The sequence below is a fragment of the Mixophyes fleayi genome, chromosome 3, assembly GCF_038048845.1.
Source record: "Mixophyes fleayi isolate aMixFle1 chromosome 3, aMixFle1.hap1, whole genome shotgun sequence".
NCBI classification, from domain to species: Eukaryota; Metazoa; Chordata; class Amphibia; order Anura; family Limnodynastidae; genus Mixophyes; species Mixophyes fleayi.
The window spans coordinates 151,522,568-151,546,673 of record NC_134404.1 but is presented as its reverse complement, the minus strand read 5'-3'; the positions used below and the strand labels follow the sequence as shown (position 1 = coordinate 151,546,673).

The 24,106-nt window shown below is 38.2% G+C and overlaps 1 protein-coding gene across 3 annotated transcripts in view; it reads right to left on the bottom strand.

Annotated features, from left to right (window-relative positions):
* Positions 1-24,106, bottom strand: part of ADGRB3 (adhesion G protein-coupled receptor B3) — a 716,821-nt gene that overhangs the window by 328,358 nt on the left and 364,357 nt on the right. For all 3 annotated transcript variants that reach the window (XM_075202577.1, XM_075202578.1, XM_075202579.1), the window contains 2 exons: positions 6,312-6,413; positions 5,797-5,903 (listed from right to left, as the gene is read on the bottom strand). In XM_075202577.1, coding sequence (XP_075058678.1) covers positions 5,797-5,903; positions 6,312-6,413 — 209 coding nt within the window. The remainder of the gene's footprint in view (positions 1-5,796; positions 5,904-6,311; positions 6,414-24,106) is intronic.

Here is a 24,106-nt window from a genome sequence, read left to right as displayed (position 1 = left end):
AATTTAACATAGTTTTAGGCAACCGGATATGTATTTATATCCACCAACATCATTTCCTTGCTTTCTTTATTGTTCCCTTATGCGCCTTTTCCCTTAAAGTACAACTTTTGAATTTTGTTCAATATTGTATTTATTAAAAACTATACCTCCATCTCAAATGATATCAACCCTTCAAGACATCCTAAGCATTAGCCTAGGTTATTGCTAAATCCTAATAAGTGGGAAAAGCAGAGTCAGCTTTTATCACACTATGACAAGGAGCCTTGTTAGCAGGTATAGATCACACAATATGTATATATATATATATATATATATATATATATATATATATATATATATATATATATATCCTATTAGTGATAATGGGTTTATATGGATGTAAAATGAAGTGGAATATAAAATGCAAAGAGATTTATTTTGCTTGGATTATGGATATAAGCTTGGATATCAGGAGTGGTCACACCCCCTGGCCTGATTGACAAAAGAGGTAGAGTTGGGGGGTATGGTCAATTTGCGTGTATATATACAGACGTCGACCCACACACCCTGTAAATAGGAGCAAACTACCACAGCACGGTTGTTAATAAGCAGAGGTGCAGTGGCTTGGGTAAAATAGCAGATAAATGGATGCAAACTTAGACAACAATGTAATACACACAATTCAGTTGAAGATTGGAGTAGGAGCATACAATGTAAATCACAGTAACAGGCAAGTAACTCTAATAACATAATTACTACTAAATTCAGATATTATCATGCAGTTCCTAACTGGTATAGGTGGCTGATCACAGTAATGTACCTTACTCTAATTGTGTTAATTCAGTATACAGTATGAATCACTTATAAACTACTCTCACACCTGACCCTCTGGATAACTACACTTCTGATTAATAATGACACATGTATCAGGCAGTGGTGTGTATGATTTTTCAGTGGTGTACATACATGATCCCAGAAATAACCTCACTAACAGATGGAAGTGGTGTCCTAGCCTGTCCTGGGTTTGCATATGAACAATAAATCTCCCTTTGTGTGCTCAGCCCTTAATCCAGTTCTCTCTCTGTGTAACTTCTAGCTGTCTTTATCCCTCCATTAAGTACCTCTATCTGTTTTAAAATAAAAAATACTTACCTACATGTTGATTCCTGCAGGCTGCAGCCTCTCTGTTGCTTCTCCCTATATCATAGGCAGGAACTTCAGTGTGAGGTCAGCTGATAGGAAGAGGGGGGCGGATCACATGATCGCAGGGGTGGAACAATCATTCCCCTGCGATTGTGTTTGAAAACTGCCTGGCTGTGACAGCCAGGATCAATGCAGCAGTGGGGACGCCGGGATTAGAGGAGAGCGGGCCCCCTGGTGAGCCCGGGCCCCATACGCTGGTACTCCCTGTACCCCCCTGATGGCGGCCCTGCTGATACGCATCTATGTGGACTGTGTAGTGGAGTGGCCCCGGTACCCAATTTGGTACCGGGTCCACAATATATTACCCTCAACTGGTCTGAATTCCACTGCACATATGGCTGCTCCTACATCCTCTGCAGCATATAGAGGGTGTAGTTCGAGCGTGTCACTACCTCTTGTTTTTGACGACCATGGTACAGAGCATTCATCATTGAGATCCCATCAAGTATGTCAAAGACAGACAGCGTCGAAGTGTTATTTGTTGACTTTGTGAAAAAAAAACCTGTCCCTGTTGCAAATCTTCGTGCAATGAAGAGTGACTTTTTCATTTAAAGGCTCAAGATTTCAAGTGTAGTGTTTATAACATCATTACACCAATAGGTAAAAATCCTTTTAATTGGGATAATGGAGCCACAAAGGATATTGCACATATGTAATGCCCGCACAATGTTACTGGCGTTGTCTGACACCACAAATCCCCAGGAGAGTCTAAGTGGGTTAAGCCACTGAGAGATTATTTCTCTCAGTTTCTGGACTGATGCACCACTGGACTCAGCAAGGACAGAGCACTGGACTGATGCACCACTGGACTCAGCAATGACTTTTTTTTTTTTTTTTTTTTAAAAGGATTTTTGTAGAATTTTTCTTTTTTTTTTCTTTTTATGGAAGAATTTTTAATACTATTAAAATAAATATGCAGTTAGCAGAACAAAGCACAGGACAAAAGCACCGCTGGACTCAGCAAGGACAGAGCACTGGCAAAAGCACCACTGGACTCAGCAGGACAGAGAACTGGACTGATGCACCACTGGACTCAGCAAGGACAGAGCACTGGACTGATGCACCACTGGACTCAGCAAGGACAGAGCACTGGACTGATGCACCACTGGACTCGGCAATGACTTTTTTTATTTTTTTTTTAATATTTTTTTTAAAGGATTTTTGTAGAATTTTTCTTTTTTTTTTCTTTTTATGGAAGAATTTTTAATACTTTTAAAATAAATATGCACTTAGCAGAACAAAGCACAGGACAAAAGCACTGCTGGACTCAGCAGGACAGAGCACAGCACAGCACAGCACAGCGCGAGAAATAGCAGGACAGAGGACCACCTAACACACCCTCCCTCTTCCCTGATCAATGCCCGAGTGAAGATGGCGGTGGCAAGCGGGGAATTTAAAGGTTCCGAGTATCTCGAGATCCGACAGCGGGATTATGACTCAGAGCCTCGTTTTAAGTTTCGGAATCGGCGGGAATACCCGGACAGTGCTCGGATCTGACTCGGATCCGCACTGTTCGGGGGGGCTCGGATTCCAGGAATCCGAGTCTGCTCATCCTTACTCATAACCAAGTAATTGCACCTAAGTCTCCTAACATTTCTGTTGGTTTCTGCAGGTCTGCATCAGCTCGATTTGTGCGAATACGCCTTTATACCGTACAGGTACACACAGGCTTAAGTTTCAGAACTGCAAACGTTTGCATAGGCACAAATACGTGTTCCCAATTTATGGGCTGCTCCCAATTTATTTATGGGCTGCTCCCAATTTATTTATGCTCCCAATCTACAGAGAAATTTCCCACAATTAGCTACGTACACTGGTGTACATCCCACTTTGCATTGGCCCTGATGTAACTGGCTCAAAAGTGTGGCACAACAACAATATACAAGAACCAGTAAACATGGAGGCAGCACTAGAAAACTCAGCACCAAATATAAAACAAGACATGGATGAATTGTTAAAAGCCCAAGGGTGATTGCCATTTAAGCTATTGGCAGTGGAGAATATATGGAGATTGCTGCACCAGTCAAGGAGATAAATCTGGAGTAGAAATAGTTTCTTCATACAGATTGGAATGTCACTATGGGATTTGAGAAAAGCAGAAAGTTTTCACTATACTTCAACTGAGAAAGAGAAGCTCAATCGGCATCTGTAAACAGAGTCACTTTTGATAACTTAGCATTGATGAGCTTTATGGTGTTTTTTTTGAAAAGTACAACTGTATAAGTTCATCATGACTTTGTTAAATATTTTCCCATTGGCCAATTATACACTGTAAATACAACACCAAGCAACGCCCCTTTTGATAGGTTTCAACCATCTGATTTCAGTACAATAAATGGATGAAAAAACATTAAGTCCAAAAAATAAACATCATAAAGTGCTTGGTCCTCAGTATGGACATTGGAAACAAACAGGAGTGTGTTTGGAGTGCATTTGGTGTGGGATTACAAACCATTTTATCTAGCTGTTTTTGCCTCTCACATTCTTAAAACCACAAAAATGAAAGAGAAAAATAAGGTCTTTGAAGCTGTGATTCCTTATTTGTGTATTTACAAACAACACCAGCCTGGATGTGTCAGACAATATTAAGGCTGATATGTGAATATTCTTGCAAGAGTGTGAACTGGAAATTAAGGGCTAGATTTACTAAGCTGCGGGTTTGGAAAAGAGGGGATGTTGCCTATAGCAACCAATCAGATTCTAGATTTCATTTATTTAGCACCTTCTACAAAATGACAGCTAGAATCTGATTGGTTGCTATAGGCAACATCCCCACTTTTTCAAACCCGCAGCTTAGTAAATCTAGCCCTAAGAGTCAATTCCATTTCTGCAATCTCGACTTTTTTCTTTCCTTTAATTTACTCTTTTACCCAAGGTTTCATGTTCTTCTCTTTCCATAATGCATTCCAAATGGTCAGTTTCCCTAGTTATCCAATACTTACACGTTGCAACACAAAACACACCTAGATTTATAGGTCTATTTACTATTATGCTGCGATAACCATGATTTTCTACCACTGCATATCGCAGTGATAAAGAATCTTTTTTGCCACAATTTACCTAGAAAATATCTCTGCAACAGCTGATTGATGCTCAGCTGCCCGGTGATACTGGCTAGCACCAAAAAGAGTACTCTTACAGCTTCGCCAATCAGTCTTGGGTTCATCTGCACATGCGTGAGCCAGTGGAAAGTTGGGCTTTCAGTTCCACTTAGGGTGAAATAAATAATAATAAAAGAAAAGAAAAATTAAAATAAAGAAAAAATGTAATATAAATAGAGAAAAAAATATTTTTAAATATTTCACTTAGGGAACAAATAGCTATTTAAATTATTCCTTTCTATAGCCACCCTCAGATGGTGATAGCAAAATAAGGCCTAAGGTGGTACTTGTACCACCTCTGTCCTTGTTAAATAGTCTTTCCAATGCTTTAGGCTAGGCGGTAGATCCTAATGCATAGAGAGAAGCCCCACCAAAGACAGGGCTCTTTTCGGTTTCGTAAATAGTCCCCACAGTATTTTGGACTGTCAAATGGCTGCACAGTAGTGTTTTTCTAGTTGTGTACTACAGTAATTGTTTAGTAGAGTACAATAACTCCTGTATTACAATTTCTAATATTAAAAAAATGTATTAAATTGGTTGATGTTTTTGTTTCTCAAACAATTTTACCATACCGCTGGGATTTTTATTTAGAGCCCACCATGCATGAACAGTTTACATGCTGAACCTGTTCAATAATTCAATAATCCAAAGTAATTAGTTGATAAATACCCTGTGTGTCCCTTATATTTCTTTAAAGCTGCATTATCACCTAAGTGGCAGAACATTTAAGTTTAAGTTAAGGGTTAATCATGATGACCAATTTGCTGACTTCATCTTCATTTTACACTTTTACAAATTTTACACTACTTTGTAGTTCCTTGAAAAATGTAAAAGGGGGCGTGACTGTAACTATTAGTAACGTTTAATTGTAGTTATTTATTAATGTTTGTAGCATTCAGGCTTTATTGGTAGTAAATTATTATAAGTGTGACATGTTGCATAAACAACTAAAATGCCACATGTGTACTGTATAAAACAATTTTACAAGCGTTACTCACAAAATAAGTATACGATAACGGTACTAAACAATGAAATCTGTAAACAGATTAACAATCAGGAAACAATATTGCCAAATGTATATTTAAAAGGATGGGAAGAACTGTTATAGGGGTTTAAATGAATGCTCTGCTGTGTCTTTATTGGTCCCACACATGACTATGAAGACTATGCAGGATTAATTTGTATATGGGCAATATTGTAATTGCATAACATACATAGCCTTTAACTTTATTTCTGTTAAAGATGGTGCAAGGAAGTCTTATAACAGAAAACACAATGTGACAGAATTAATATAGGTATACTCATTATCTTTGTTCATTTCCAGGAAGACATTAAAATTGAGTTCCCAGTGATTAGTGTTTGGCTCAGTTAATGTGAGTGAATTGAATTCAGAGCTGTTTGATTTGCTTAGCTTGTGCCGCATTTTTGACTAGAAGTGAATGAGTTACATTTTCTACAGAGCGATATAATAGGAATTAAACATAACAAGGACAAAAGCTGGCTTTGCACCTACTGAAAGCTGCAAGTGTCTGTATTCAGCTGATATGCATCTTGCAAAGCTTGGCTGTTCCCAGAAGGCTACGCCATGAAGATTGAGCGAGCAGCGTCTGCTAGTGGTACCTATGAGTCACACAGGATGCAGAAAATATCTATGTTAGCCTCAGTAGCAATGCTGAAATCATGCAAAGGCAATCTCACAAATCACTCTGTTTAGCTTCGTAACATCAGGAAATCGAGTTATACAATATATATACCATTTTCTTAAAATTCTATATGTACAAATGAGCATTTAAAGGGTGCAATTGTGTGCTTGTAAATGGTGTTAGGGACAAATAAAGATATTTTCACATAAAGTTCTATACAAATCTATATATATATATATATATATATATATATATATATATATATATATATATATAAATAGATAGATATAGATACAGATATATATAGGTATTCATTTATTTATACACACGCATATTCACATATACTGTATATATATCATATATCTCTTAATAGCAAGACATTTACCAGTAGCATTAAGAGGACATCGATTGAATGCCAAGTCTCCAGCTGGGGTTCTTTTCCATACCATAGACATCAAATAGTCCTCAGGGCAGATTTCATAAGGAGCTGTGAATAAGAGTGAGAGATTTATATTAAAAACACACATCAAGGATTTTGAGATTATTTGTCACGCTACTCAGTTTTCAACATGCCCGAGGAAAGAACCTTAGTAGTCCAGTGTGTTTGTTTCTAAAAACATTAGCTCCATGGTAAAAAATAGCTCACCCAGCAATTTCTGCCTGTCATATTTTTGTAAGAGTAATATCCTGCAGATGTGTGTGGTATTCTCTCCTAATTCATAATACATTAAGGATGGAGCATATTGCATATGCAATGCTGTTCCCTCACGAGTCAAAGAAAGGAAACAATATTGAAAGGCAAATTATTAGATTAATACGGTTTGTATTTGAAAGTGTGTATATATTAGAGATGGGCGGGTCCGGTTCTCCGAGAACCGAACCCACCCGAACTTTGGGTATCCGAGTACCGAGCTGAGCAGCTCGGTACTCTCCCGCCCATTCCGAATCCAAATCGAGGCCGAACGTCATTGTGACGTCGTCGGATCTCGGGACTCGGTTCTCGCGATACTTCAACTTTATAAATACACGCCTCCACAGCAATCCATCGCCATTTGACAGAGGGAGAGAGCAGGGTGTAGTCATAGGCTAATTAGAGCAGGGACAGAGAATACCATATTGTTCTTGCAATTGCTCTAACCAAAATCGCTAGTGCAGAGAGGAGGATAGAGGTTTATTATTTTTTCTTCATATTTGGCACTCCCCAGCGCTTTTGGGGTGTCCCCCATAATTGTGCATTAATATTTCTGGCTGTCAAAAGTCATATCTGTCAGCAGTATCTACTAAATAATTTGTAGCACACCTCAGTGTTTTTGGGGTGTCCTCCCTAATTGTGCATTAATATTTCTGGCTGTCAAAAGTCATATCTGTCAGCAGTATCTACTCAATAATTTTTAGCACTCCTCAGTGTTTTTGGGGTGTCCTCCCTAATTGTGCATTAATATTTCTGGCTGTCAAAAGTCATATCTGTCAGCAGTATCTACTCAATAATTTGTAGCACACCTCAGTGTTTTTGGGGTGTCCCCCATAATTGTGCATTAATATTTCTGGCTGTCAAAAGTCATATCTGTCAGCAGTATCTACTCAATAATTTTTAGCACTCCTCAGTGTTTTTGGGGTGTCCTCCCTAATTGTGCATTAATATTTCTGGCTGTCAAAAGTCATATCTGTCAGCAGTATCTACTCAATAATTTTTAGCACTCCTCAGTGTTTTTGGGGTGTCCTCCCTAATTGTGCATTAATATTTTTGGCTGTCAAAAGTCATATCTGTCAGCAGTATCTACTCAATAATTTGTAGCACACCTCAGTGTTTTTGGGGTGTCCCCCATAATTGTGCATTAATATTTCTGGCTGTCAAAAGTCATATCTGTCAGCAGTATCTACTCAATAATTTTTAGCACTCCTCAGTGTTTTTGGGGTGTCCTCCCTAATTGTGCATTAATATTTCTGGCTGTCAAAAGTCATATCTGTCAGCAGTATCTACTCAATAATTTGTAGCACACCTCAGTGTTTTTGGGGTGTCCCCCATAATTGTGCATTAATATTTCTGGCTGTCAAAAGTCATATCTGTCAGCAGTATCTACTCAATAATTTTTAGCACTCCTCAGTGTTTTTGGGGTGTCCTCCCTAATTGTGCATTAATATTTCTGGCTGTCAAAAGTCATATCTGTCAGCAGTATCTACTCAATAATTTGTAGCACACCTCAGTGTTTTTGGGGTGTCCCCCATAATTGTGCATTAATATTTCTGGCTGTCAAAAGTCATATCTGTCAGCAGTATCTACTCAATAATTTTTAGCACTCCTCAGTGTTTTTGGGGTGTCCTCCCTAATTGTGCATTAATATTTCTGGCTGTCAAAAGTCATATCTGTCAGCAGTATCTACTCAATAATTTGTAGCACACCTCAGTGTTTTTGGGGTGTCCCCCATAATTGTGCATTAATATTTCTGGCTGTCAAAAGTCATATCTGTCAGCAGTATCTACTCAATAATTTTTAGCACTCCTCAGTGTTTTTGGGGTGTCCTCCCTAATTGTGCATTAATATTTCTGGCTGTCAAAAGTCATATCTGTCAGCAGTATCTACTCAATAATTTGTAGCACACCTCAGTGTTTTTGGGGTGTCCCCCATAATTGTGCATTAATATTTCTGGCTGTCAAAAGTCATATCTGTCAGCAGTATCTACTCAATAATTTTTAGCACTCCTCAGTGTTTTTGGGGTGTCCTCCCTAATTGTGCATTAATATTTCTGGCTGTCAAAAGTCATATCTGTCAGCAGTATCTACTCAATAATTTTTAGCACTCCTCAGTGTTTTTGGGGTGTCCTCCCTAATTGTGCATTAATATTTCTGGCTGTCAAAAGTCATATCTGTCAGCAGTATCTACTCAATAATTTTTAGCACTCCCCAGTGGTTTGCGCTCAGAATGGATTCAAAGCAGTCCACATATGATCTAAATGAGCAACCAGGTTCTGTCACCAGTCCTGATGTTAGTGTTCCCAGTACGTCATCTGGCCAAGGCGATGTCAAACAACAGAGTGTTTTCAAATTAGTGCAAAAAACAAAAACCCAAAAAAATGTTACTGTATTGAAGCGAAAAAGAAGTGTAACTGAGCAAAAGTTAAGTGACGATAAAAAAAAAATTGCAAGCATGCCATTCTACACACGCAGTGGCAAAGAGAGAATGAGGCCTTCACCTTTGGCTATTAGTGGCAGATCCCAAAAAGTTACCCAGCCTACAATTGGTGCACAACTACTGTTACGCGTCAAAGCCGAGCTGCAAGATAACAGTGAGGCATTACAGGAGAATATTTGCTCTGATTCACAAATGACAACAATCCCTGTGGAGAGTCCATCCAACAGTGGGATGTCTAATCGTGACCATTCTGTTAGTCTACCCATAAAGAAGGGCCCTTTCAGCAGTTCTGCTGATGTGTGCCTGAACAGCCCGAGTGTAGCCGGTGATACACCAAGTGAGGATGACACTTTGTCTTTAGAAGAGGATGTGGGGGAGATTTGGGTATCCGACGATGAGGATGCGGTTGATTGTGTAAGTCCTGCAGCAGTGTGGCACCAGTGGGAGCAGTTCTGGCATGTGAGGTTCTGGCACCAATATGCACTTTCCAAACACAAGCAGGGATGACGCAGGGGGCAGACCACAACAGTTTGACATCTGGGCTGGTTTGAAGGATTTGTCAAAAAAATGTGTGACCTTGACCATAATTCCAACCAATCCTACTATTAACATGCAAAGGATGGTGGAGGGCCTATCAGGGATTAAACTGTATTTTTCATAATTTTCACTAATAATGTTTGGGTGTAATATACACCCAAAGACGAGTGCTCAATTGCTAAGAGTCATTGATGGAGAGGAAGACAAGCAGGCTTGTCTGTAGAATTTGCAGGCAAATTGTGCTGCGTTATATAGGTAACACCCAAAGAGAAGAGCTCCATTGCTCCATTGCTAATTGTAATTGCTGAAATAGAAATAATAGGGCTGACAGTCTTGGTCTAAATCTGCAGTTACATTTTATTGTACCATAGCTCATTGCGAAACTGGAGAGGTGGCAGGGTTTAGTGATAATCTTCCTCCAACAATACTAATTCATCCCAATATCCCAATATCATAGAAGTCTGTGTAGTATGATGTAATTGCTGATAATGGCCTTCCAAAGGGAATGACTAGTTGATTTTAGGGCAGAGCTGTCACGGTTTTTGGGCAATTCTTTTACAGCACAGCAAATATCAAAATGTTTAGCGGACTCATCTGCATCATCACTGGGTGTCTTGGGAAAGCAATTTCTTTTATTACAAGCAGTTGCCAGAGAAACTGAAGGAGAAGACGTCCCAACAAGATGTTGATAAGTCTGGGATCCTTGCAAAGAAAATTAAGTATTTCATCTACAATTAAAATATAGTTAGCACATTTACTTTGTTTTATTGCACACTATAATTTTATGTAGCACCTTTTCAAAATCTATTATTAAGGCAATCACTTGACTCAAGCTAACTGTGTCTGCACTTTCTTCACAGGTAACTACTTCGCTGGACTAAAGTATATTCCCCTCAAATGCTAGTCTTCTTGCAGCTGCTGTATTCTCCTACATGCTGTTGCAGAAACCACAAATTGACCCTAAATGTTTATGGACACAAACAGCATCTCCTGCATGTCATTTTTCAAAAGTTCTGTAACACCAAGTTGATAGTGTGTGCAAAACAGGAAATGTGATGGAATTCAGCCCCGCTGTAATGCTGGACCAATATTGGGGTCGTAATCAGAAATGACATATCCTCAGGAGACTCCAAGCAGGATTAGCCATCTTTCAATGACATCCCTTAGTTTTTGGAACAGTTTGTCAGCTGTATGCCTCTTAGTGAAGCTGCTGATACACAGAGTAGCCTACTTCTCAAAAATGTGATGCACCTGGGTACATGCTGCTGCTGTCCATGCTGGGGAAGGCGAAAGACCAACCCAGTGGGCTTTCACAGTCATATAATCTTTTGTTTGCCCAGTTCCGCTTGTACACATATCTGTGGTTAAGTGTACAGTGGGTAGAATACCATTTTGTCACCCAATAATGACATTTTTAGGAACTTTCCGGTACAGGAGAGAATAAGCTTTTCTAGTAAAATGGTATAGTGATGACATTTGCTAACAGGGACATAACACCTCAATTAAATGTCTTAAACCAACTGTATTAATAGTGGACATTGGACACAGATCTAACGCTAGCATAGTACCCAGGGCGTCTGTGATCCGCTTTGCGACTGGGTGACAGGTTTCATTCTTGCTTCCTCTTGCAGAGGATTGTTTACTTGCCAATTGTTGGGGGGGAAGATTGCAGGTGCTGGGATGTAGATGAGAGAAGGGAGGTAGATTATGCTGGAATGCTTGTTGTTAATTTTTTTTTAACCAAAGTTTCTGATTTTCCCAACAGTTTGCCAATAACTCGCTGAAAAATGACGAAACATGGATGAGGATCCCAGATGGTTAAGGTCCCTACCTCTACTGAGTGTGGCTTTCAAAATGTTACAAATGGATAGACAACTCTTGCCAGGATTCGTGTAAAAATAATTCCACACTTAAGAGGTGGATTTTTGGTCTTATGCCCAGGCATGACAATGGCCTTTTTGTTATCACTGGCAAGAACTGCAGCAATTTTTCTTTTCAAGTGTATGAAAATCATATTGTGACATAGGAGGTGTTCAAAATTGAATAAAAAATGACTGGAAATTAGTGTTACTGAGGTTAATAATAATGTAGCTACAAAATAATACCTAAATTATGTTATTTTAGCACCAATAAATGTAATTTTTATAACAAATTGCAAAACAAAACCAAACAAAACCAAAACCAAAACCAAAACACGCAATGGCGGTTTTGCAAAACCAAAACCAAAACCAAAACACGACGGTAATCCAGATCCAAAACCGAATCCAAAACCAAAACACGGGGGTCAGTGACCATCTCTAGTATATATATATATATATAATCTTGAAAAAAGTATGCAACCCACAACAAAGATTTGTCTGCATTACAAATGATACACAGATTGTTCCAGACAGTATTTTTATTGCAAAACAGTAGACTCTTGAAGTCGGTGTTCAAGCTCGTGATTCATAATTTTCTGCAGATTATTTTGGAACAATCTCTGTAGGTGTAATTTGTAATACAAGCATGTCTGTTGACTTTTTAGGGGGTCAAATGCTTCTCCAACTAATATATATATATATATATATATATATATATATATATATATATATACGTACGTACATACATATACTCACACACCTGCACACTAGCTCTCTCCATACCACCACTGTAAATTTCAAATATATATGTAGCAGATTGGAATAGCCAACTACTGCCATCAGCAACACAAGTGTCCATCATTTTTTATGTGTGAGAGACAGGATGTTGTTTAATGTGCTTTTAATGTAGATTATGGGGAACTGGTGAACTAGATGAGAAAAATAAGAAACATGCTTTAAGGGGGCTTATTTATTAATATTCACAAATAAATCCTGTTATTTAGGGACATGTTTATTAAAGACATTTTCATCATCATCAACATTTATTTATATACCGCCAGCAAATTCCTTAGCGCTTTTTCATTGAAATCCCCCCCTTCCCAAACAGCAGTTTTCGGGGGATAGCCACATATTAAAGTATCCCCCTAATTTAAGACTAGGGCATCGCAGCAGATATACAAGATATCTGCTGTTTTCCATGTCACTTGAATGCAAAAGCAGTCCATCTATGGGGACTGCAATTTTGTAACATTTAACAAGTTCCAAAATGCGAAGAATTATGTAACTTGTACTCGATAACTAACGCCAGCTGAAGCTGACATTAGCCATTGAAGCCTATGGGGAGAGCACTGCGTAGAGGGATCTTCGGAACCCTCAACACAACTTACCTGCTCTCCCCTCCGGTCACTTTGTGATAGCCACCATAGAGGACATAAGAGACAGGTCTTCGAAGGGGCAGCAGATTTTTGTGACGGCTGTTCCTAGCGAAGAATTGTAATAAATAATCACAATATTTCAATCCTTATCTTTGCAATAAGGACTGAAATGGAGCGTGTTGAAAAAGCGATGGTCAATAAATATGCATCTGTTATTGACGCTTTTTGCAGCAATAAGAAATGCAGTTAGGGTTGGCAGAACACAGTAAGCCTGATAAGCACATAAAAAGGGGCCTGTGCAAAACTAAAACAATATTTTTGCGAGAAAGATGTGCCCCTTTATGTTCCAAGTGGACATCGGAACAAGTGCAGGCGTGTATGGGATCAGCACATGCATCAACTGAGGCCAGCGGCGCTGGAAATCAAAGCACCTGCTCTGGATGCAGTATCACAGCTATTTACAATTATACACACTCCGATAAGAGGATGTCCCAGTGGAAATTGCATAGAATGAAAAGCTTTGGCTGCTTGCTGATTGCAGCAACGAAAGACTTATCTTACAGGTTCTCTCCCCTATCCTGTGGCTGTTTCACTTCCTGTGGATATTTGGCTTGGCTGGGACATTGCTTCTGCTCTGTGCATGTCATGTTCATACGCTGCAACTGAGCTCTCACAGCGCCACTGCCATTGCCCAGGATGGAGTACTTGGCAGGAAGATGCTATTAATCATCTTGCTATGAAATCTGTTACAGCTCAGGTAAGTGACTCTTAATGATCAAAGCAAGGGGCCAGGATGTTACTTACATCTACCTGAGCAGGAAAGAGAGGTGGAGATTCAAAGATAAGCTTTACGGAGCTTGAAAAATTATCCAGTTTGCCATGTCTCCATAGATTTCTTAAAAATTGACAATAAAATAATGTTGCCAGGATTTAATCAAAATAAGAAAATGCCTTCTGAAAAAGGGTAGCTTAGTATACATAAATAGGGCTATAAGGTAGGAAATTGATTCTATTCAAACAATCGTTTTATTTAGTATTCAGTGCTGAAGTATTAATGTTCAGGGCTACATATTAATAAAGTTTAAAGGAGTTTAAAATGGGCTACATAAATGGTTGATGATCTTAAGAGCCGGATTAAAAATGTACATCTTGTGTCTTCTCCAAATAGGCCTATTATAAAGCTGTTCTTTTGCATGCAGAAAACATTCAGCATTCTGAAGCTTCTTAAGAGACACATAGAAGTGAATAGCAATTTCCCTGTCACAGGAAAAGCTCTTCAGAGTACTTAAGCTACTAAAATGCTGCATGCAGATACTAGGGAACTAAATTACTGATGGGCAACATGATGTTTTTAAGGTCCTCACATTTGGTCCTTGATTACCAAACAGGCAGCACATTACATTTATAAAGACTAGAGATATTTTAACATGTTCGAGAAATGTTGACAACAAGTAAGAATGACTTTTAATACGGGTCTATGAGTATATATAGATATAATCATCCCATAACTATACAGGCCCTATGAATTCACTAAGCTGGTATCTCATGTCAAAAAGGAAAAATAAAATAGATCAGAGAAGCCTGAGGTGAGCTTCTAGGACACTTGTTGCACACTGATTATATAGATGGTGTCACTGGAGCACATTTATTTGGGTACATGCATTGCACAGAATCACAGCAACCAATCATCAATTAGCACTTTTCTGACTAATGCGAATAAGACAATAAGGGGGGTATTCAATTGTTAGCGTTAACGCTCTCAAACGAGCGCTCAAAAAATCTTAGCGTTAATACGGTAATTACTCGCGGAATTTCAGCTCGACGTATTAACGCTTTTCGCGCGCAATATCACCATACAAACGGTAATATTTTTTGAGCGCTCGTTTTTTTGCGTTAACGCTAACAATTGAATACCCCCCTAAAAATGTATCTGCTATGATTTGGTGCATATTTTAGTACCTAAATGCAATATTAGTCAGTGGGCCCTACTCATACTTGCCCACTTTCTCAGAATGTCCAGGAGACTCCAGAATTCCAGGTAGGTCTCTGGACTCCTGAGAGAGCAAGCAATTCTCCCGCATTCTGCCCACTTGCTAGTGAGGTGGGCAGGATGGAAGATTCACGTTATTTTGGCCCTGACCCCCCCCCCCCCACAACCAAATGCCACTACTCTGCACAGATTAGGAGGGTATTCTACTGAAGGTCTGTATGAAATATTTTTTTTTATTTTGTAGCAATATACAGGTTAATTTACTAATCACCAAATCTAGGAAAGGCAAACTGACCTATAAATCAGTTTTCCAAATCTCACAAAAACATTGCCAGACACTGCAAAATCACTGCAATAACCAATTTCTTCAATATTAAGTTTAGAACTAGGAAATCTATGAAAGATCAACTTTGTAAATCACTGTGGAAGTTGTTAAAAAATATTTCACTGAGACTCAACATTGCTTAAAAACTTGAAATAGTGAAATAAGATTTAATTTTTTTTTATTTAAGTACCAAGCTTTTCCCATTCATTCTAATGACCTATCCATTTTAATGGGTTTCTGCATGTGGTGTACACTGTGAAAACCCATTTGAAACCAGCGAGAAAAGCTTCTGTAGCAAACACCCCCCCCAAAAAAAATCAAATACATTCCTGAACTAGTCCTAGTGGCAGACAGCCTAGGCTGGGTTCCACTGTGACAGAGAAAGCCAAGAGCATAGAGTTCCCCTGCCATAGTTAAATTAGTCCCAGGCAGGACAACACAGCTCTGAAGAAGCTGATATAGTGCACATGCTGCAAAACACATTTAGATGTATTGGCCATTGCAATAAATGGCAAATCTCATGGATTTTTTTAGAGCAGTATAAGGACGTTCTTGAAGAGATCTGCCAATATGCATTTTATGTATTTTTTAATCCTCTGTGGTTAAAACATAAAATTTACTGTATCCTCTGCTACTACTGTAACTAATAAGACAAATTATTTATTGAGAATGAGAAATTGTGGCATATCCTTAGTGCATTAGCCATTTAAGAAAATGCGTAGGTGTTAGGACACTTATACATTAATGTTTCAACTGCGCACATGTACTGCTGTTGATCTGAGGAGCATTCAGTGAGAATGCAGCTATAATATATATGCCAAAATAGGGAACATTCTGGAAAATTTATTAAACTAGCGCATAGTAAAATGTTGGTGTTCCCACAGTAACTAATCAGACTATAGTTGGTACTTTTGTAGTGTGGAAAGTGACAGAAAGCATCTATTTGGTTGCCATGGCCACACTTTTCCTGTGCACCATTTTTCATAAATAGGCCTGATTATCCAAATCAAATTTCAAGCGGTAGCTCAAAACAGGAAAGTTTCACTGTTTTCCATTGATAATTGATCACCCAACATTTGCAATAAATGCTAGTTTTTACAAAGAGGCTTTTCTTCATAGAGAACACTAGCTCCTATTTTGAAGTGCGTTCTAGCTACTCTCTGATGCTGATGAATGCACCACAGATCTACAAAACAGATACCCAGACACTCACTCCTGTGTAAGTGCCCTCAATGTTAAACATCGCACTGGGAATACTTTTCAGGAACTTAAAACATAGCTTGGCCATTAAATATTAGTGTCAGACAAGGGAGGGCTGGCAAATTTTAGCATAGGGGGGGCAAGACTCGGCCAAGCAGCCTATTAGAAACATTTTAAAGGAACATAATGCTGGTGGCCCAGCGACTCAGCATAAAGTAGCCCCGGGGGGCAGATGCCTCCTGCCCCATAGTCCAGCCAGCCCTTGGTGTCACAGCACCAAGAATTGGATTCCTCCCAAAAACAAATCTAGGATAGTTTTTGTAACATTTTACTAAACAAACCAAATAAAATAAATAACAGTCGTGCAAAGATGTTTAAAACATAAAAAGTAGATTCAAAATTCTTTAACGTACAAAACTTATTTAAATTACAATGTACTAATGGTAATTTTCATGCCTTGATGAGTTTGTTGTCAAATAGAGTTTGAAAAGATGTGATTGATGATTTCCTTCACTCATATTACGCTCTCAAGTTTTTGCTTTCGCAAATGGAAATACAAATATAGCCTTGAACATTTCTCATATATGCTTAGAAAGTTACACAAAAATATGTGGTTAAAAGTGGCTTCTGAATGTGGTAGTTGCACCAATGCTACAGTAATGCTCATTTGTTCTCCAAACCTGGATAATCCATTGATAGGAAACACAAGTTAAACAAGAGTACTTTTATTCTCATTATACACAATCAGCAGCCTCAAAAAAAACTTTCTTCTATGTAAGGTAACTGGCAAGTAAGTGTCTACAGTAGTAGATTCTGAAACTTGTCCAAGGTAAAAATGGGATGCTGGGCAACGGACTCATTTTAACATTGCACAGGGATGTGAAAGGAGGTCTGGCGACTGATCATTTATATGTGGTTTAAATGTAATAATATGAAGTGTTTGGTGAAAAACAAAGAAGGGAGCGCGAACAATTATAATCATAAAGGGTTTTCCATTTATATATTGTTCCTGTCAATTGGTGTTCTTATTACATAAGTAATAAGTCACAAAAACAAAATACATTGTGAAATGCCACATTAGCTTACAATTGGACACAAATTAGCAATATTTATTTTAATTTGCAAAAATGCCAAATGAGTGATTTGATCTCTGACTGCAGCATTGCCGTGAAATATCAGCTGGACAGACACACAGAAAGGTGCACAACGTGTTACTATATGTGCTACATAGTTCTGACAGGCCTCGGGAGTGAACATCACATCACTTTGTACAATAAAAGTTACTTGCATGTTACCATGGTTACAATATTCTCTCTTTTGGCAGTGGACGATGAAATGAAAGAAAAACAGAAGTCTCAGGCACTGAGGATTTACAATTTACAACTTTTGCTTTTGAACGATGAAAAAAGAAATGCAATATGTGAAATGACTTTGGAAGTGTGAAAATCACTGACAACTGCAGCCTTGATCAATTTTGGGTCTTGAGTCGGATGTTGTCAGAACAGCATGTGCACATATGTTATCAATGATCTGCTAGTTGTTTTTGAAAGATCCAAAAATTACTATACGAAATGCAGAATAAAAACGCTAAAAGTGTGATTTACTCACATAATCTTACAGTATATATATGCAAAACTATCAGAAGCTTTTTTCAGATTGAAGGATGAGCACCATTACAAATATATAAATATGAGACATACGTTATCAAAATTTAGCACTGGTTAAATAATCCATATGAATCGGCTCTTTTAAATCCTGAGTTGTATTTAGCTCTGATGCCCCTCCCCCTTGCACTACTATCCATGTGCACTTGGAAGAAAACAGAGGAGGATCATTGACCAGGTTTCTTGCAGTATGAATAGGTGAATGGTAACCATATAAACCAGAGTAGAGCTGCACAATTGAAGAAATGTAGAAACCCTCTGGGTCCAGACAAAGCCACTTCATAGTTAAGTAAAACTCAATTTGTAATGTTAATGTTCGCTTAGGAGATGCAGATACAGCTCTCAGAAGGGACAGTTAATGGCATTCCTAATGTCCCAGTTTAGTAGTAAAGATGCCCATAAATCCCTTGTCCATTATATATAAATTAAGGGATATGTTTGATTGCAACATATAAGAGCCCATATGAAAAAAAGGACCTTGTGCAGAATGTAAAGCACAGTTGCATTTTTAATTAGTGTAAATACTAGAGATGTGCACTGATCCTTGTGTTTCGGTTTCGAAAGCGGTGTCTGTTCTTTTGGCGAACAAATGAGAAATATTTTGCTTTTCAATCTGGATTAATTTAAAATTGTGAAAAATAAGAAAAAGAATGTAATTTTGAGCTGATTTTGCTCCTATATTACTATTTATAGCATTAATATTCACTAACATTCATTTCCAGTCTATTTTCTATTTCCCTTCACAACAGTCCCAATTTTCACCAATGCTGGCCAAAGTCTGCAGCGAGCTGTCTTAATGAAGGATTTTGTAACTTTGCCATCATTGCATTTGCTTTCTCTGATTCAATTCAAGCATTAATAAACTGAATAGTGTTGGTATCTCCCTTTCATTGCACCCAAACTTCCTTCATATGTTCAGACTTTCTATTACTGTAATTGAATAAATAAATAACCACAGGGACACCAATGTAAATTTGGCAAAAGGTCACAGTTTTTAATTAAACAAAAATGGTGGTGGAGAGAGCAACGCGAGTCAGTTAACAACTAATAACACAACCAAACAGTGTAAGGTCAGATTGCTATTACACCAGTGGTCCCAGGATTCAATCCTTTACGATGTCACGGCTTCCTTGTAACTGTCATAAGCTTTTAGAACTAGCAGGAGAGATGTTCACCTACAGCAACCGCCTTTCCCATAGAGTTGGACACACTACCTGTCACTAGCTGGGATGCAGCGGCAGTGTAAGGTGTCAAGGTTGCCCTGGCATCAGAGTGAGTACACCCCTTCTTGGCAACTGCCTCTGCTGCAAGTCTCAGTCACTCCCCGTTACCCCGGGGTTGGATGAAGCTTCCTCGGGGAAACGATTTTTCCGCCCTCCATCTCCCATAAATGTTTAAGAGTACCCCAGTTTAATTCAAAAGGGCAGTGTTATGGCACAGATGTACCTGACTCTAAGGACAATGCCATCTTTACTTGCATCATTTAACATTGTGCCCTCTCATCATTATTTAGATGTCTACTAATGTAGCTGTCCGTAGTTGTCCACTATCTTAATGAAGGATTTTGTAAATCTGCCACCGATACATTTGCTTTTTCCAATTCAATTCTAAAAATAATTAACCATACTTCACAGTTCTCTAACTCCATCTTATAGCAGCACGGGGGCTCAGTGGTTAGCACTTCTGCCTTACATCACTGGGGTCATTAATTCAATTCCTAATCATGGCCTTATCTGTGAGGAGTTTGTATGTTCTCCCCGTGTTTCTGTGGGTTTCTTCCAGGTGCTCCGGTTTCCTCCCACACTCCAAATAAAAAACATACTGGTAGTTTAATTGGCTGCTAACAAATTGACCCTAGTCTGTGTGTCTGTCTGTGGGTGTGTTAAAGAATTTAGACTGTAAGCTTCAATGGGGCATTGACTGATGTGAGTGGGTTCTCTGTACAGCACTGCGAAATTAGTGGCGCTATATAAATAAATGGTGATGATGATGATAGCATAAATCATCATCCATCATATCTCTATCTATACATGTATTATTTGCCAGGTCCAAAATATGTCCTGTTAATTTCTCAGAATGTGGACGTTCAATTGCATTGTCAAGACATGTTTTGGGCAACCAAATCAACATTAATGTAAGTATTATACATAGCTGCATGTGTTGAAAGGGTGACTATTGGCTTATCAGAACTGTTTCTTTTGCATATTTCTTAAACATCACTAATAGAACATATAAATATAATTTATATACATTCCGTATTTATGTACATGGGTCTTGGGGACAACCACTGCTGCAAGTCTTGGGCAGTCCCTTTACCCAGGGTTAAATGAAGCTTATCTTGGGGAAATGATTTTTCCTCACTCTAAAGATATACGAGTCCCCAGGTTTGATTCAGAAGGACAGCACTATGGCACAGAGCATACGAGTAAAACAAGGTATTGAAAGCCATGCTCTTGGCAACTGATGAACACTCTGGCAATATATTGTGTGCCTAATCTTTGAATTTCTGAACTATGGGTGCAGAACACCTCTGTCTCTTAGCATGCTCATTTATTTATCTAGTAACAGTAAATTAGATAGAATTGAACAGATTGAAAATAGAAAGGATTATAATCTATAGCGTTTTTTGTGGGGGCCCAGCTGTGTGTTGACCCCTACAAACAGCCTTCTTTAAATATAGATTTCACTGAATGACCTTTCCAAAATATAAAAGTATTGAAAATAGAAAAGATTAGAATATATAGCATTTTTTTGGGGGGGGGCATCTGCAGGCTGACCATCACAAACAGCCTTCTTTAAATAAAGATTTCACTAAATGACCCTTTCAAAGTAGACAAGTATTGAAAAACAGAAAAGATTACAATATAATAATACATAGTGTTTGCATGTGAGATTCAGCAGCAGTTACACAGCCCCAGAAAATGCTGAGTTTTTTTCTAAATTATTTTAGTTGTCACTGTCCCACACAAGATTACTTTCACTAGAAAATCTTTCAAGTTTAAAAGAAAGAAATCTGTTTTTTTTTTTTTTTTTATTCTGCTGCTAATAGTCTTACACCAAAAGTACACTGTATTGCTCATAAAAATAAATATACTAGTTTGCTCAGAATGATATTTATCTAATTCAGTCTGTATATACTATCTAGTACTATTATGTATGTATTAACAACAACCAGTAGCCACTTTTCTGTGCAAAGTGTATTTAGGATTGAAATTAAAAGCAATTGCTCATCAAACTATTGTAGCTGACTATACTCTACAGAACTGCGTTTGCAAAAAAAAAAAAATGCCGGAATGACGTTTCGTTAGAATCATGACTTGGTTTCACTCAAAACCCCAAAGTCGGATTTCAAGGAATCCAAACCGCTCACCTCTAGTAAATACCAATAGTGTAAACAGCCTATAAACATTCCCATGCTGTTGTCAGGTTGGTGTCTTGTCACTGCATCATGTAAATGGATAGCATCTAAACAAATTCAATGTACTGCACATTAGTACAAAAATAAAGAATTTGTTGTGATAATGTTGTTGCATCAAGTGGATGCAGCTTTTGGCATTTTTGGAATGATGTTATCACCATGACCTGACAACAACACAGTTTGTACCGACTGTTCTCCACAAGCTACAGATAAACTACTTTTATCTTTTTAAATATTCCAGTACTGTTTTTATGTCATCAGAGACTCAAGTGTTTTTTATATCCTGCACTGTGTCAATTAAATGGTGATTGCGGAGTGTTTGAGTACTTGTAAGGAGGAGCTAAAAACAAAAGAAATAATTATTGTAAAACTTAAATTGATGGATTCAAATCAAACACTCCTTAATTGGAGGGATAACATTTATATGACTGTAAGCAGGGCTGCACCTTGAGAGGGTTTCTAGGTGCTTGACAATCCCCCCCCCCTCGTCTGAGATTGATGTGTTGGATTGACTGGCAGGCTAGTCCCTCCCCTGGGAATTATACATGCAACAACACTTAAGCACTCTCTTGTGGCAGACAGAAGGGCTACTTTATTACAGATGGAGTTTAAATTTAAAGATACAACTTACTCAAGCAGCCATTTGGGAGTCCCATCTTGTTTTCTTCATCGGATCCCCCAGTTCCAAACCCCAGTATTACTCAGTATGTGCAAAAAGAAGGGCATGATAAATCAGATAACGTCCTCCTCTCTGCAGTTACCCAGGCTGGAGGACATTGGTACTGGCATTCACAAGTGACATGCTTAGTATACATCTCAGGTTAATGATTACCTTACCTTTTAGCTCAGCATGGCATTGTAATGTGGGTGGGGGCTTGGGCTATAATTTTAATGGTGAAGGTAGGAGCTAAATATTAAATCATAGGTAGGAGCTATTTATTTATTGGTAAGATGAATGGCAGGGGCTATTTAATTTAATAAAGGCATCATATTTGTGCCTATTAATGTAAGTTGGGGTGATGGGCCAATTAATTCAATGTTGGGCTATTTTGGGGGTCATTAGTATCATGTGGGGCTTTATTTGCAAAGAGGGAAGGCTATTACATGTGAATACTGATTATGTAATGTCTTGACTGTTTGGGTTAAAGGGGTATGTATATATATTAAATGTGAATACCTTGATTGTCAGGGCACACTGGGGGGAAAAGGTATATTTATTAAATGTGACTGGTATTAATTTAATGTCTGGGCTGGTTGCTGGGAGAGAGGCCTAATTATTAAATGTGGGTGCTATTGATTTAACATGAGGACTCAGTGGAGGGAGTGAGGCCTTGAGTATTAACTCATTGCTAGACTTTCCATTTTTCACATACCTATCTTTTTCCAAACAGGGCCTCAACATTCCAGGATCCAGACAAGCAGCAAATGAGCTCAAGCAACAGTAGCTAGTGAGACCAGAACACTCGCAACACCCCTGATTCTGAGTCCTGATTTTGGATGATTGTCCTGCTCAGTCAGGACTTTGTTCCAAAAACAGGGACAGTCAGGATACATATGCTGGTTCATAATGCTTTGATTATTGTAGGTAGAGCTGCCTGCATTTAACAGTACTGCATGTAGCACTGCCTGTGTATTTGAAGTGGATGGGAAGGGGTCGAGAGCAGTCTAGCACTCTTTAAAATGATAGCAACTACCCTTGCATGATGGTCATATCCAGTCTAGCAGCATTGTGTGGAACCCTCATCTAGAAATCCTGCATTTGCACCTGTCTAGATATTGTAACTCTTAATTGTCTTACAATTGTCATTACATACAAAATGCAAGCATTCAGCAGATCACTAAGAGCATGTGTTACTTTGTTTCTACATTGTAATCTAATAGACTCCCAATTTCATGTATTTATCACAGCACGGCACTCATGAAAGTTGGATTACAGAATATCAAGATAGGTCTTTATTTTTTAATGATATTCTAAATATGTCTAGATTGTCATGTGAAATTAGTGTTTTGTATGAGTGTTATGTATTAATATGTTATATTTTGCATTCTAAAAGGTCTTTTGCTGACTTTGTGACTATTAGAGGGTTCAAATGGGATGATGACTTTCTCTCAATCTTTTCTTTTACTTTTCACTTTCTGACAGTTATCCTCAACATTTTATATTTGAATAGTCCTCTTTGTAGAAGAAAGTTTCTAATGTATTAAATATTGCACTGAATTTTATCTCAATCACTTATAAAATTGCTGATAAAACTATTGTATTCTTATATTTAATAGGTTCCCCAGTCTGAAAGTTATACCAATTAATGGGGAACTATTTGACCTCCTCAGGGGTACCCTTACTCAATACATGTATTTGAGCTGTACATTCAGCTCTTGTTCCAAGCTTACCAAGATTATACAGGCTCCAACTAACTCTGCAGCAATGCTTTCCCCCACCTGGGATCCAAATGAGTCACAGAGGAGGGCTGACCACATTTCAGATGGCTCAATGGAACATAGGCATTGTCTCTCTACAAACATTTGAGCCCTGAGACCTTACAATGATTGTAAGCCAAACTGATTGCCTATATAACAATATTACATTAGCCAAGGACTGATCCACTTGATTTCAATTATAATTGTTGTTTTAAAATGAATTAAAAGTTTTATATATATATATATATATATATATATATATA